Below are 15,231 nucleotides of genomic sequence, written 5' to 3' on the forward strand. Positions count from 1 at the left end.
CTCGTCTGCGCGTCGCTCCCGGCAGTCACTTTCCCTCTCCGCCGCCCACACGGCTTCTTCGTCTGGCTGGATTTCCTTTGTCGCATTTAGCTTCCTTTCCTGGTGCCCCTCCCCCCTGCCCAGCGTCCGCGGGGACGCTTTCTGTGAGCGCCCGACGAGGGGTCGGCTCGCTTCATTTTGTGGCCCTGACCGTGGCCTAAGTGAAGGGCACTTTCCTGTCCTTCCTCTCGAAAATCTACGCGGTGCCTTGTAACCCTTCCGGCTGCTGCGTGCGCGCTGCCAGCCTGCACACCACGTAGTTGAGGATTGCGTTCTTTTTCAGCAAAGGGAAGAAAGCTCTCGCTTCCTGCAGGTAGCGTTCAGGGTTAGTTGGGGTGCGATCGGAGTCAGGACCAGTTACCCTCTCAAACGTAATTCCGTAAATTCTTTTTAAGCCAGATTTTTATGATCATTGATTTTAGAAAAGAATCTGAGTGATTTCTTATTATTAAGAATGGACAGGGGCTGGAGAGATGGCTCAGTGGTCTAAAGCACCTACTTGAAACAAGCTTGGCAAAGCACAGGGACCGCGGTTCGATCCCCAGCACCACATGCCAGCCAGCCCCGCCCCCTGGTGGGCTGAGCTGGCCACACACACACACACAATAAATAAATGTAATAAATAAAAATAAATAAATATTTTTTAAAAAAAAGAATGGACATACGTGGTGACTTACTTTTGCTTTAATTAGTCACGATTTTTAATTTGCAGTCACAAATTTTTTTTGGGAGAGGAGCGGGGAGGAAGACGTTGATGGGCCCAAAGTACAAATACAGAATCAATGTAGGTATTTTTCTTCACGAATACTAAGGCCTTGAAATGTCGACCAGGGGGTCACAGGATGACGCTATTGGTCTTGGAGCATATTTTGTTCATTGGCTGTCTTTATGTCTTTTTTTTTTTTTTTTTTTGCAACGCAGTAGTTTCAAACAAAATAAACCACTTTTATCTCTTAGACACACTAATCATTGCCAAAGATCTGATCTTAGAATATCTCTGATCAGTTGAATGCATGTATTGATGTTTCTGAAGTATAAGAAACCCTAATTCATCTTTTCGTTCTTGGTGGCTTTCAGAATTATTTGAAATGCAGATAATTCTACTGAAGTGGTTTTTCATTTCATGATTACCTGTTCTAGAAAAGTGGCTAGTGTAAGTCTGAGGTTTATAAACTTTTAAGTGTTTGTCAAGTAGCAGCGTGATTGTTTTTCTGTGCCGTTTAATTTATGTGCTTGTCATGGAGCCCCAAACTTTCTCACGGTCTGTAAACTAGCCCGTGACCTTTGTCATGAAAGTTGTCAAAATAGAGTAATAGTGTGTTTAGAAAAGCTCTTGATTCAGCTATTTGTTTCTTAAGTGCTCTTTACCTTAGTTTTGTGTAAACTGTAATATAAAAAATGGATATTTACCGTATTTGGTTCCAGAGTGGAAGGGAGCACACTTCTTAAGTTGGAAGGAAAATGGGATATGAGTGAGCCCAGTGAAATTACTAAATTCTTAATTCTGGGGAAAGGTTAGCTGCTGATCATTGTATTTTTATTTATTTCTAGCAAGTTTTATGTTCTGTTAAATGTAGTTTGTTGATTCATTATGTAGGCTTGAAACGTGTTTTAATTTTTTCCTGTCCAGATGAAGACGATGTTTTGACATTTTTAGGTAAAAAATTAAAAAAAGATTTATTCCCCTGCACAGCAGGATTTTCTTTTATTTTCTCCTGTCACTGGCAAACATCACAAAGTATCACTTAGGGCTGGAATCTGCTAAGAGATTTCAGGGTAAAAGTTTGCTTATACCAATAGTTGGCCAGCAGTTCCTTGGCTGGTGATTCGTGATGAGAGTAGAAGTGCCGGTGGGATGGGAGCTTCCAAGGGGCTCGGCAGGCAGATGTTTTTCATTGTACTGCGGTGCTTTTGCTTAGTGCTGACTTGTGTGCCCTTGTAATTCTCTGTCCTGTTTACCATTTACACATTTCCCACGTCATCGTGATTTCTTTTGCGAGAGAGAACAGAATGAAATTCCCTGAAGGGCCTGACTCCTCGGCAGGCAGCCTGCCTTGCAGAGCGGGCGAGGATGCTGCCTGGCCCAGTTGCTGGCAGAGCCCAGATCCTGCGCAGGATCTCAATGAAACACTTACTTGGAAGACTGCAAGGTTTGCTGTTTTGCTGCCTATCAGCTGTTAAGGAGGAGAGGATTTCCAGGTCAGTTGCCTAATTGGTTGTGCGTGCAGATGGTTCACAAGGTGCATGTGCTTGTTCCCGCAGAGAACCATGGCGTCCGGCAGCACCGCAGCCAGCGAGGAGGAGCGCAGCCTCCGGGAGTGCGAGCTCTATGTCCAGAAGCACAACATCCAGGCCCTGCTCAAGGACTCCATCGTGCAACTGTGCACTGCCCGGCCTGAGAGGCCCATGGCCTTCCTTCGGGAGTACTTCGAGAGGCTGGAGAAGGTACGGTGCAAGTGGGACCTGGCGGGAGGACCCCAACAGTTGTTAAAATGTACAATCTGGAATGTTGTTGATTTGTACCTTTTGGAAGGAAAAGATTTCTGCCCAAGGAATTTGGGAAAAAATTCAGATAAATACAGTTAAGCCAGCTGTGGTGGCTCATGCCAGTAATCTGAACACTTGGGAGGCTGAGGCAGGAGGATTGCTGTGAGTTTGAGGCCAGCCAGAACTATGTAGGGAGAACCTGCCCCCCATGCAGTTTAGGTATTTGTGTAATTTTAAAGTTCAGAACAAGTACAGTTTATCAGAAAATGTATTTGTATGATGTTTATTCTGACTGATAAAGGGTTTCTAGGTATGTTCCTTGTAACTTTTAATTCATGTATAAAAGTAACTGTAACAGATAAAACTGATCAGAAATAGTGCAGAAGTAGTAATTATTGCTTACCTTCAACAAAGCAAGCAAACTTATTTTACTTTTTAAAACCAGTGTCATTAAATAGTTGATTCTAGCTTGTGACAGGTATGTCAGAATTCTCAGTTAATGAAGTGTTGCTTTACTATAGATTGTAGAGTATATCTAGATGAATTAACTCAGGAGATACAAGATTGATGGTTGTCAAGATTTCATCCTGTAGGTTTGGTTAGGACTTGTTCTTCCTCTTTTTCATCATTGTATGTGTGATCTCCATTTCTAGGGAAAATGAAAATTTTGCATCAGAACTGTGATTCATTTTGCTTATCTCAGAAATGATGGGCTGGTGAGATGGCTCAGTGGTCTAAAGCACCTACTTAGAACAAGCTTAGCAAAGCACAGGGACCGCGGTTCAATCCCCCAGCACCACATGCCAGCCAGCCCCGCCCCCTGGTGGGCTGAGCTGGCCACACACACAAATAAATAAATATTTAAAAAAAAAATGAAATGAATTAAAGGGTGTGGGTCATGAAATGTTTTGAGTATTTGATTTGCTTTTGTAAATCAGTGCAATAAATACATAATAATCATGAATTAGTTAAGGGATATTTCTTTCTTTTTTTTTTTTTATTGGTGGAACCAGGGATTGAATTTAGACCCTTGCGCTTGCCAGGGAAGCACTTATTCTACTGAGCCATCTCCCCGGCCCCAGTTGAGGGATATTTCTTTGATTCGTGCTCATTATCTACTTGTATAATAGCAACAGGTGTTTGAGCAATTTCTTATAAGCTAATAGTGATTGAATCGGCACACTGAGATTTAAAAAATGCTTGCTGGATTAGTGAGCTGGTATTTTCTCTTGCCCTGAAAACTACTGAAATTGATATTCAATACTATGACTAGAGTAATTAAAAGTAACAAAAACAAAAAAGTACTAACCAGTCCCTATGAATATCTGCTTGGTGCATTGGAGTCGTACAAATTCTGGCTTTCTTTTATTTAAGCAGCTTCCAAATAGTGGAAGCGCTGTAGAGCCAGGCACCAAGTATTCCCTGCTTTGAAATCAAGTGCGTTCCTGGAGATCTAGTTCTGAAATAGGTCACTGTAAGGTGATCCTTCTTCTTTGGACATCAATAGAAATCATCAAGTGAGGGGATTAAGTTGGTGAGACATTAAGCGTGTGTCTTTTTATAGGGAGTGTTGAATGTGTGGTGCTAGTTTCGAAGCCTGTGTTTACCCCAGGACTGTTAAGGATTGGCCAAGGTGGAAAGCAAGAACTGGTCATTAGGGCAGTTTCTTTGCAGATGAGATTTTTAGATTTAATGTGTGTTGGCCTTTAAGAAATATCTCTCATAAAAATTATAGCTTAATGTACTTTTGTTTCCATTCTTTTAACTAAGGTTGAATACTTATACTAGAACTTTCACATAACTAGATTTTTAGTTTTTACCAGGCCATGGTTTATCTTAGTACCCCTTTCCCTAGTATTCAGGGATCACCACACCGGATCCTTTACTCCATAAGACACGTTTGTAAGGCTCTCAGTTTGTCTGTTGAAAGCTACTGCTTTTTAAGTCAGGCCGTTGTCTGGCCTCTGAGTGCCTATGTGTGTATGTATGTGTGTGTATGTGCTAGACCCTCACCTGCCTGGTAGATCAGAAGATTATGATAACTGCCTCCCATGGGCGTCTCCTGCATGCCAGGTACTGTGTGCAGCTCTGGGCGTGCATGCAGACTTCCTTCAGACTTGGGAGGTCAGCAGTTCCCACCTTTGTACAGCAGGAGGGGGTAGAGGCAGAGGGAGTGAAGCGCTGGGCTGCAGTTAGACAGCAGCGTGGTGGGCCGCTACTGCTGTAGCATGAGAACTTCCAATTTCAGAGGTTTATTTCTTGGCCACCAGCCTGCATTTCTTGGTCATATAGAGCTTGTTTGGGCTCAGGCCATTTTGTTGTCTTCATTCCACAGGTCGTGTTGTGGGGTTGAGCAGAAGGAAAGGCCAGTATATAGGGCATGCTATTCTACAGGCAGGGAAAGGGACAGGTGCCTCAGGTGAAGTGCTGGGGGGGGGGAGCGGAAGGACAGATAGCAGCTTTAATGCTGGGGATTTCAGCTGCCAGAGCTGGTCACCGGACGTTTGCCTCCCCTGCTGCAGCGTGCAAGGGCAAGGAGGAAAAACATGCGTGTGTGACCGTGAGCAGGCTGCGGGCACAGTGCGGATGTGGGTTGGGAACGTGATGGGGGAGTCAAGAGCATGATTAACGAGGGAGCGCACTGCAGTTTTGTGTTTTAAATGAAAGAGCTGGAGGGCGGGACTGATGCCAAACAGCAGAGAGAAGGAGGGTAGGGAAAAGGTGCTCAGAGTGGGTGAGGTTACATCAGACTGACTCATCACTCAGGAAACTGTTAACATAGAACGTCTCTGTTCCTTCACAATTCTCAGAAAGTCAGTTAAGTAAAATACAGATCCAAGTGAGATTTGTGAGTTTTAATGAAATTTTTGTGAAATGCCAATGACAGATTTAATTCAAAGGGTAAAATATGTGTGTTTTTTTGTACTCTTTAAACTTGGGGGAGACTTGAGTTTTATAGTTCTGTTTTATAAGGAATAGGGAAACATTAATTTATAACTATCAGGATGAAAATAAAGTGGTTTTCTAAAAAATGTTTTTAGTAAGTTACATACTGTACATGTTCACAATTCTGCAGATACAAAAAGGTGTAACCACAAAAGTTCTTTCTACCCAATTACTTTTATTGGAAGCAGCCAGTGTTTGGAGGATATTATGTGAGCTTTTATAGATAAATTGATACATCAAAAAGGTTCCTGTTCTAACACTCACATGACCTTACATGGTGCGGCCATACTGTATCTAGTCATTCCTACTGATCACATTTTGGTGCTTCTAATGTTTCACTCATAAGAACAGATTTTTGTGTGTACTTTATGTATGTGTATATTCTAGAATAAATTTCTGGATGCAGAATTACTTTTTTATTTTAAGGGAAGGAAAGGTTATTTAGCTCACAGTCTGTGAAGGTTTAGGTCTGTACTCAGCTGGCTTCAAGGCAGGGTGGCACATGACAGGGCAACACCAAAACAGCAAGAGCGAAAAGGGAGGAGCGGCAGCCGTAGCTGTGGCTGAGTAAATACGAACTGGGCACGGTACGGTCCTGTAATCCTGGGAGGCTAAGGCAGGAGGATTGCAAGTTCAAGCCACGCCTGGGCAGTTTATTAATTTATTTACATCGCAACATAAAAAAAAAGTTTTTGGGGATATACTTCAGAGCACAGGGAAGACCCTGTGTTCAGTCCCCAGGACCACTAAAGACGAGGGGAAAGTAGTAAATACAGTTGCAATTAGATACATACAATTGGATGAAAGTTATTTTTGTTGCATGTTTTTTCCTAATTGAGCTGGGTATAGTGGTGCACAACTGTTATCCCAGCACTCTGGGACACTCAGGCTGGAGGATTGCAAGTTCTGAGCCCCGCCTGGGCACTTATCAGAATTTTAAAATTTTGTATTTGGGATGCAGCTCAGTGCAGAGGCCCTGGATTTGGCTCCAGCATGGGAAAAGACAGAGAGAGGGAAGGAACTTCTCTCTGAACCAAGAGAAAACCAGGCCTGCTTCTGCCAATAGCAGTGAACACTGCTAGCACAATAGATGGTTGTCATTCTAGGCTGCTAAATATGTGCAGTAGAAGTTGTATGTTTGTCTTGATGCCAAAAACAGGGCCAGGGGCTGCATGTACATGGGAGGCTGAAATGGGGATGTCAAGTTCCAGCGCATTCTGGGCAACTTAGGGGCCCTGTCTTGAAATAAGTAATTTTTTTTTTTTTTTAAAGAATGGAGAATATAGGTTAGTGTGAAGGCACTGAGTTCAAACCCCAATATCGCAAAAAAGTGCCCCCCCAAAAGTCTCTGACATCTCAAATACCTTATTTTTTCTATTCACTTTATTTTATTTTTTTTGTATTTTAGGGAAGGGTCTTCAGGGTGTTCAGGGTCTTACTACTAGATCAAACTCATAGTGATCCACCTGTTTACAGCCTCCCAAGATCTGGGATTATAGGCGCACACCACCACGCCCAGTCTCTTATTACAGTCTCAGCGCACCCTGGGGGTAGGGCCTGCAAGGCATGGCCCAGGATCGAACCCTGGACCCTGCACCCTGCGCCAATCTGCTGAGCTATTTGGCTGGCCCTTCTGCTCATTTTATTTTATTTTTATTTATTTATTTATTTTTTTTTTGGCAGAACCAGGGATTGAACTCAGATCCTTGTGTTTGCCAGTCAAGCACTTATCCTACTGAGCCATCTCCCTGGTCCTATTCTGCTCATTTTAAATGCTGAGTTCAGTTATAACTTTAAATATGGTTTAGAAAAATAATGGATAGTGGGGCCAGTGAATGAAAAGTAGAAGTTATGTGTTTCTTATTCCGTTTTATTTCAGACTTAATAATGTATTCTTTACTGAGAAGGATTTTCTTTCTTTTTTCTTTTTTATTTATTTATTTATTTTTTGCGGAATCGGGAATTGAACTCAGCCCCTTTTGCTAGCTTATTCTACTGAGCCATCTCCCCGGCCCGAGGGATTTCTTTTTAAGGCTTTTTAAATTTTTTTATATTACTTTATTGAGAAAGATAGCAATGAGACAGTTTCAAAACAGGTTAGTAGGGCAGTTATAATAATACTTTGCATATTCTTGTCTTTGTAGTAGTTATTCGTAGTACAAGATGCAGACAAGATATTTTGCCTAAACACTATTAGTTCAAAAACTTGTCACTTTTTTGTGATGCTGGGGTTTGAACTCGGTGCCTTCACACCAATTTATATAAGAGAAAGTAGCTGTATATCTTTGCTAACTACTCTGTATATACAGATACATGTATATATATTTTATCACTACAAAATGGTCCTTCATTTATTTCCCCTTTTTTGTTTACTTTTGTCAGAGGTGGGTATTCCATTGCCATTCATACATTGTAGGTGCATGAATTCACCAAAATAATCCAATATAGTCCAGTAGTCCACAATAGAAATGTAACTTTTGTATCTGACAAGGTCAGTCAGATTCCCTCAGAACTTAACCCTGAAACGCTGTACTGCAGTTTGTAGATCTTTTGTCAGTGTCAGCCATGTAGATGAGTCACGGCCATTGCTTGACCAATGCGCTCTCTGTGAAAGCCTGAAGGAAGGTTTCTCTGCAGGTCACTCTCCTTAGGCACACACTACATCGTCGATCACTTTGCTCTCTGGCCCCATAATCTCCCTGAACAGAAAATTTGGGACACCACTGAGTTACAGGATGTTACCGTACCGGTTCTCTTATGTCCTGAGTCCTCATTGACTTTGAATGGCTAGGGCCACAGTGTTGGCTTTCCTTGTAGCCTTTTTTTTTTCTCTAATTTTTGGTCTGCAAACTTAAGTTGTTAATCCTCCAGAAGAGAATCTTAATATTGTTACTGTAAAACAGGCTGTTGAGCTAAACGTCAGTATCTGTCTGAATATCAAATGCAGTAGACATAACATGGAACAGGTATTTTCTGCCCATCTTTGATAGGCTAAACTTTAAATCCATACAAAAAGTGAAAACAAAATGAAAAAATGAAAAAATTAAGAAAAAAAGAAAGAATTACAAATTTTTACACAGAAATTTAAAAATCTAACCATATACAATAATGTAGCAGGACAGTCCTATGACATTTTTTTCTTGTCTCTTGTTTTCATTCGTTACCTTTTTTTAAAAAAAAAAACATTTATTTGAGAGAGAGTATAGCAGTAATTGATACGATTTTTAAGGCGTTAGATTTGAAAAAAATGTTTTGATAGGGAACTTTTTAAAGACAGGTTACTCTTTTAATTTCAGTTGTGAACCCTGATAATGAAGAATGTATCCAGCTTTAATGGAGGAACATTGCTAAACTGATTCGTAGTCTTCTGTAACTCTTGTGTTTGTTTCTGTCTGTGACCCAGGCTAGAACGTGAATGGTGTAGGCACTGGACCTTTTCCTGTCCGTGTTTATATTCCCATTCCCTAGCACAGGTGTGGCATAGCAAATCCAGAAAATGCTCATTGAATTAATGAAATACTTCAGTAATCTGGATATTCTTGGATTACGTTAAGTTGCTTGAGTTACTATTGTTGGTTTAACTTTTTTAGGGGGGGTTGTCTCTTACTAAGAAAACCCCTAATTCCCAGAATTTGTTTTACAGTATAAAGCCCTAATTTTCTCTTGGTGTTTGCATCATGAATCTTTGCTGCCAATGCATTATTAAAGTGAACATTAATTTTTTTATTGATGTTCTGTTCTTATGCTAATGGCTTCTGTTGATTATTAGAATGTACTGAATCTGTTATCTAAGAAATGTGTTGTGCAAGAATCTTTTCAAACTTATTTCTGTTTTGTCTCTACCTGGAATTGGCATTTTCTCTTTATTGGCACTAGATGCAGAGATTGAAGTGCTTTGTGATGGACAGTCACTGTAGTACACAAATGCTGACCTCATGCACGCATGCTGAGGCAGCTTACTTTATACGTCTTCATTTCTTTCAGGAGGAGGCAAAGCAGATTCAGAATCTGCAGAAAGCGGGCACCCGTACAGACTCAAGAGAGGATGAAGTCTCTCCCCCCCCTCCCAACCCGGTGGTGAAGGGGCGCCGGCGACGTGGTGCCATCAGCGCGGAAGTCTATACGGAGGAGGATGCTGCATCGTATGTCAGAAAGGTGGTTTTCTGATCATTTTCTAAACATTAGAGATACGCTTTTGGGATTCCCCCTGACAATCTAGTCTCCTTTGATGAGTATATGTACTACTTCAGATAAAGGCAAACATAGTTATTGAAGAGTAGATTTCTTCTTTAAAAACATGTATTTTAGTATAGGGCCTACAAGGTCTCACTACACAGATCAGACTCGCAGTGATCATCCTGTTTTCAGCCTCCCAAGTGCTGGGATTAAGGTGTGTGCCACCAGGCCCAGTCTCATTTGCCATCTCAGTGTGCCTGGGGCGGGGCTGGGACGGCATGCCGTCCCCTGTCCCTGTGTCTGCTGAGCTGTCTGGCCAGTCCTTAGGTTTCTGTAATAGCGTGATAGCAGAGGAAATAACTAATAGTGATTATAAACCAGTGCAGTACTTGGCTACATTTTGGAGGTTTGTCATTCCTGCTGTTTTGCATTTGGAGAAGTAGGCATTACTCCTTTTTTTCTTAATTCTGGTATTAGTTGTTTGCTACTCTGTACAGTAATTCATGTGCGACTCTTTTTTCTTTTTTGGTGGAACCGGGGATTGAACTCAGGTCCTTGTGCTTGCCAGGGAAGCACTTATTCCACTGAGCCATCTCCCCGGCTCATGTGCGACTCTTAACATTTTATCATACAGTCTTTGTGATCTCTTATTTTCAGATCCAGCTGGCCATTTTGCGTTATACTACTAGCCTTGGAAGGGCGGTGGGGAGCACAATTCTAAGCCTTGGCGCTTTTAAAACTAACAATACCAGAAGATAGTAGTTTAAAAAATACTTAGTTTAGCTGTGCACAGTGGCGCCTGCCTTTCGCCCCAGCACTTGGGTGGCTGTGGTAGGAAGATCCTAAACTTGAGACCAGCCTGGTATACTCAGTGAGACCCTGTTTTAAGTGCGGCATAACCCAAATTTTGTCACAAGGGGACTTTGTGGTATATAATAACAACAAAAATAAATTTCTAATATGAACCACAATGAAAACACCAGTAGAAGTGTACAACAAATCTTCAGTTGTCACACCTGTGGCGTTTTCACACATGACTGCAGCACCTTCTGTCCGCATGTACTGCTTGCCGTGCTAGCACATGTGTTTTGCTTTCCTGGCCTTTTCGTAGGACGTACTGGACTTGCTGGTCTTGCTGTTTCATCAGAGGATTCTTACTGCTTTACACAATGTGTTGTTAACAGGAGCATAAAGTATCAGTAAGATGAAGTGTTCTTAATATGTATTGCATCTTTAGAATGAACTTCAGCATTTTCACATCAGCTGTGCACTTGCTTACAAAACCTAAAAGATAACTTCGGAAATAAATTGCTGCATGAAGTACAATGAAAATACCAGTAGACCTCCATAGCAGAAGTAATCTTTGCTTCAACTGACACACGCAAGGCTGTGTTCACCCATGACAACTGCATGGTCCATACATAAGTATTGCCACTGATAACCACGTGTTTTACTTTCCTGTCCTTTTTTGTAGGGCACAGTTGACATCTTGTTTTTTGTCACTAATTTTTTGTGATGCTGTGCCTGACTGTCCATCCGTCAGCTCACCAGTGTGAGCCACAGTTGTTTTCCTTGGACAGAAACATTTTGTTTTCTTCTGCTATAAATGAGCTCCTATGAGGTCCAGTCCCAGTCTTCTAAGAAAATTCCTGTGTGGTATCTTGCACTTTTTATTTTCTTTGTAAACTGTCACAGTATTTTGCCATATGTTTAGGATTGAGTAAAATACAACGATGGGCCAAATGCTTTGTGTTTTGAATGACGTCGTAGTTGCTGCATAATTCTTCAACACTTTCTTTACCTTTGCTTTTTGTAGAAAGTTACCATCTCATACTTCCCTTTTGCCGAGGTTTTCCTATTGATATTTCCACCATGGTGCAGCGTTGACAGCAGCAGTACCGTAGATGAGGTGGTTTAAATCTTTTTAAAATCCAAAGATTGTACTACATAATTGTTTTGAAATTGTAGCATTTCATTTGGAATTTTTGCTTTGTTCCTGCGTACAGTTCTTACTGTGGTCAACTAGTGCTCTGTTAGCAGATGCAACATCATTCGGAAACTGATGAATGTCACGTTCTGATAAACTGGGTGCGGGAGAAACAAGCCTTCATAGCATCGTTGGTTTAATGCCCTATGAATAAGGGTCTGGTGACAGAGTTGCAGAGTAGATTTCTGAATTGAAAGCGTAAGTCTTCCCATGTATAAGGGCATAAATCTTTATGCCATATTTTGGAGGTTTTTGGTGTATGCTGCCTGAAGCTATAGCGACCATGAAATGCTGCAAGATGTTTCTCAGTAGACGTGTACTCAGATTGTGTATAAACTGTTCAGTTACTCATAAATCTCTCAGTGAGTGGATGGCAGTATAGTGGTCAAATTATCCGTTAACATTACACCTAGTCTGCAGACCTCAAGCCCACACCCCTTGCTTTTCCATAGGTCTTTTGCATTGTTGTAATGGCCATGAGAAATCTCTGCGAAGTACAGCAGACCTATGAATGCTTTCAGCTCAGTAGTGAGGTGTCACAATAAATACATTTTTGAGTATGCCTATTGCTTCATACAGAACGTTTTGCTTGTATGTCATCATTTGTATTTCATGATATCTTGTAGCATTTCATGGTCACTATTAAAAATTATCAAAAAATGATTTCCAATATTGAATACCAGTGCTGGCATTTTATCCAGTAGCTCTCACCCCTGCCAAGATCCTCACCATATTTTTGGACCTCAGGTTCAGGTATTGAGCTGTTCCATTTGGTTATGTGACCATTTTGACTAGTCAGATATATGCTCACGTTGCTCTTTCCTTCGTGAATCAAGGTGATCTGGATTCCCTGGGTCTGTACCCGTTGGTTCTTGTTCCATTTCACTGTCGCTGGAACTTTGGCTCACATGGTCAACAACAAAGTCATCATCATCTCTCATGCATGAGTAATGTGATGGTTCAGTTTCACCATCTTTCAGAACTTGCAGATCTGGCTTTTCATGTGGCATTGTACTCAACTGTGTTACTTATACCAGAAAAATCAAAAGAAAACTTTGAGAGAACAAATCCTGGGTTGGCGAGATAGCTCAACTGGCTAAGCACCTGCTTAGACAAGCACAGGGGACCAGGGTTCAATCCCAGCACCACAGGCCTCACTGGCCCTGCCTGTGTGTGCTGAGCTGGCTACCGAGACCGGGAATAATGGTGCATGCCTGTAATCCCAGCACTGGAGAGGCTGAAAACAGGAGGATCACAGTCCAAGCTGCATGGTGAGACCCTGTATCAAATACATTAAAAATAAATAAAGCAAATCCTAATGCACAGAAACTTAACAGTAAACAGCATTTCATGGGTCAGACTCACCTGTTCCTGCGTTGGAGCTCCTGCACATGCCTTGCCACATGTCCCCTGAGTGCCGAGGGGTAAATACTCAGCTGCGTTTTGCTTTCCCCAGGCACAGTTACTGTGATTCATACCACATTCCATTATGGTGAAATACATGTTTTCACGACATAAGAGTGGTGTGAGTGTATTTTGCCTCTTGTGATTTCATAGATGGAGGGTTATGTGGCTAAAAATCCTGGTTTGACACTTGTGTCAGGGCTGACGTGGCATGTGGTACTGGGGATTGAACCTCAGTCCCTGCACTTGCCTATGCAGGCGCTTAGTCCACTGGGCTGTCTCGTGGCATACATCTTGCTGTTCTTGTACCAAGTGGGTAAACACAAAGATTGCTCCTGTATCCCCCGGCACAGCTACGGAGACCAGAGCCGACTTCAGTTATGCTAGTGCATGAATTTACAGTAGAAAAGTATGAGATGGGTTTTTGTAACCCAATATTATGCCCCCAAGAAAATAAAAATGACTGCAGATTTAGCTCAGTACAAAGCTCCTGGTCCGCAGTATCACAAAGGCAAAATTGAAGCAACTTAGTTTTGCCTCAGAATAAAGGTGTTGGTCAGTTGTTTTTTGTTTAGTTGTTAGCTAGGAACCAAGTACTGGCCTTTAAGTGTAGACCAAGGGATTGATTAGTTAGTATTTGTTGAGTACTTTGTAAGTCAAAGATCGTCTAAGTGGCTATAGTGAAAGTACTTAACTCAGGTCAGTCTTCCTTCAATACTATAATGTGGCCTGACATTTAACTGGAATGCAGATTGCAATCTTTTATTTTTTTATATTTATTTATGTATTTTAGGGAAGGGTCTACAGGGTATTCAGGGTCTCATTACTAGATTGGACTCACAGTGATCCGCCTGTTTACAGCCTCCCAAGAGCTGGGATTACAGGTGCGCTCCACCATGCCCAGGCTCAGTCCTGTCTCAGCACACCCCAGGGGTGAGACTGGCATGTCAGGCTTGGGGATTGAACCCTTGGCCCCTATGCCAGCTTGCAGGCGCTTTAATCTGAGCTATTTGGCCGGCGCTTCAGCCTGCAAACTTGAAGTGATTTTGGTGTATGGAATTGATTTTTTTTTTTTTTTTTTTGTGGAACCGCGGATTGAACTTGGGCCCTTATGCTTGCCAGGGAATCACTTATTCTACCAAGCTATCTCCCCGCCCTGGTGTATGGAATTGTCATTTTACTTTCAATTCTCTTTTAGGTTATACCCAAAGATTATAAGACGATGGCTGCTTTAGCCAAAGCCATTGAAAAAAATGTTCTGTTCTCTCATCTTGATGATAACGAAAGAAGGTAAGAACTGGTTCTTTTTATGGTGTTTTTTACAATCAGGGTACAGTCTCAAACTGCTGTTGGCATTATTGCAAGTTTTAAGGCTCTTAGTTTACCAAATGATAACTGAGCTGAAAATCTGGGGGCTTTACTTCTCGGTTAATAATGGAGCTGCAGAGAGAAGACTCGGGAATTTAACGCGGACCTTCTGTCCCTTGCAGTGATATCTTTGATGCCATGTTTCCCGTCCCCTTTATTGCCGGAGAGACAGTTATTCAGCAAGGTAGGGGCTGCTGTACATGACACGTAGTACGGTTATGAAAGAGCAGGGAGACTGCAGGGTGGATTGGTTGGGCCTTCTTTTATTGGAGTTTGTTTCTTTTAAGGATCCTCTTTGATCCTTTCATTGGATTTTATTTTTTTAATGAAAATTTTTGTGCACTAAAAATATGTCCATTAAGGTATTGATATTTTTGATACAATTTTGTTTATAATTGTTAAAGTAAATGCTTATTTTTAAGTTGAATGTTGTAAGGAATTTCAGAGCAATATAAATCTCATACATTCTTTTTTATGTATTTAGTACAAGGTCTAGAGGGTCTACAGGGTCTCACTACATAGGTTGGACTTGTAGTCCTGTTTTGCAGCCTCCCAAGCACTGGGATTACAAGTGTGTACCACGATGCCCAGTCTCAGTCACTGTCTCAGTGCGCTCCATGGGCGGGGCCAGCTTGGCACACGGGATGGAACCCTGTACCTAAACAGACACTTTAGTCCACTGAGCTGTCTGGCTGTCCCTTCTCATACATTTATATTGGTTGTTAACTACTTTTAAAATAAAGATGCTGGTCCGGGGAGATGGCTCAGTAGAATAAGTGCTTGCCTGGCAAGCACAAGGGCCTAAGTTCAATCCCCGGTTCCAC

At 41.8% G+C, this 15,231-nt stretch overlaps 1 protein-coding gene across 2 annotated transcripts in view; it reads left to right on the top strand.

Moving 5' to 3' along the window:
- Positions 1 to 15,231, top strand: part of Prkar1a (protein kinase cAMP-dependent type I regulatory subunit alpha) — a 24,979-nt gene that overhangs the window by 1,673 nt on the left and 8,075 nt on the right. For both annotated transcript variants that reach the window (XM_023714027.1, XM_004630051.2), the window contains 4 exons: positions 2,302 to 2,484; positions 9,457 to 9,627; positions 14,238 to 14,329; positions 14,530 to 14,591. In XM_023714027.1, coding sequence (XP_023569795.1) covers positions 2,302 to 2,484; positions 9,457 to 9,627; positions 14,238 to 14,329; positions 14,530 to 14,591 — 508 coding nt within the window. The remainder of the gene's footprint in view (positions 1 to 2,301; positions 2,485 to 9,456; positions 9,628 to 14,237; positions 14,330 to 14,529; positions 14,592 to 15,231) is intronic.

The sequence above is a fragment of the Octodon degus genome, unplaced genomic scaffold (genome assembly GCF_000260255.1).
Source record: "Octodon degus isolate 3935 unplaced genomic scaffold, OctDeg1.0 scaffold00033, whole genome shotgun sequence".
In the NCBI taxonomy this organism is placed as follows: Eukaryota; Metazoa; Chordata; class Mammalia; order Rodentia; family Octodontidae; genus Octodon; species Octodon degus.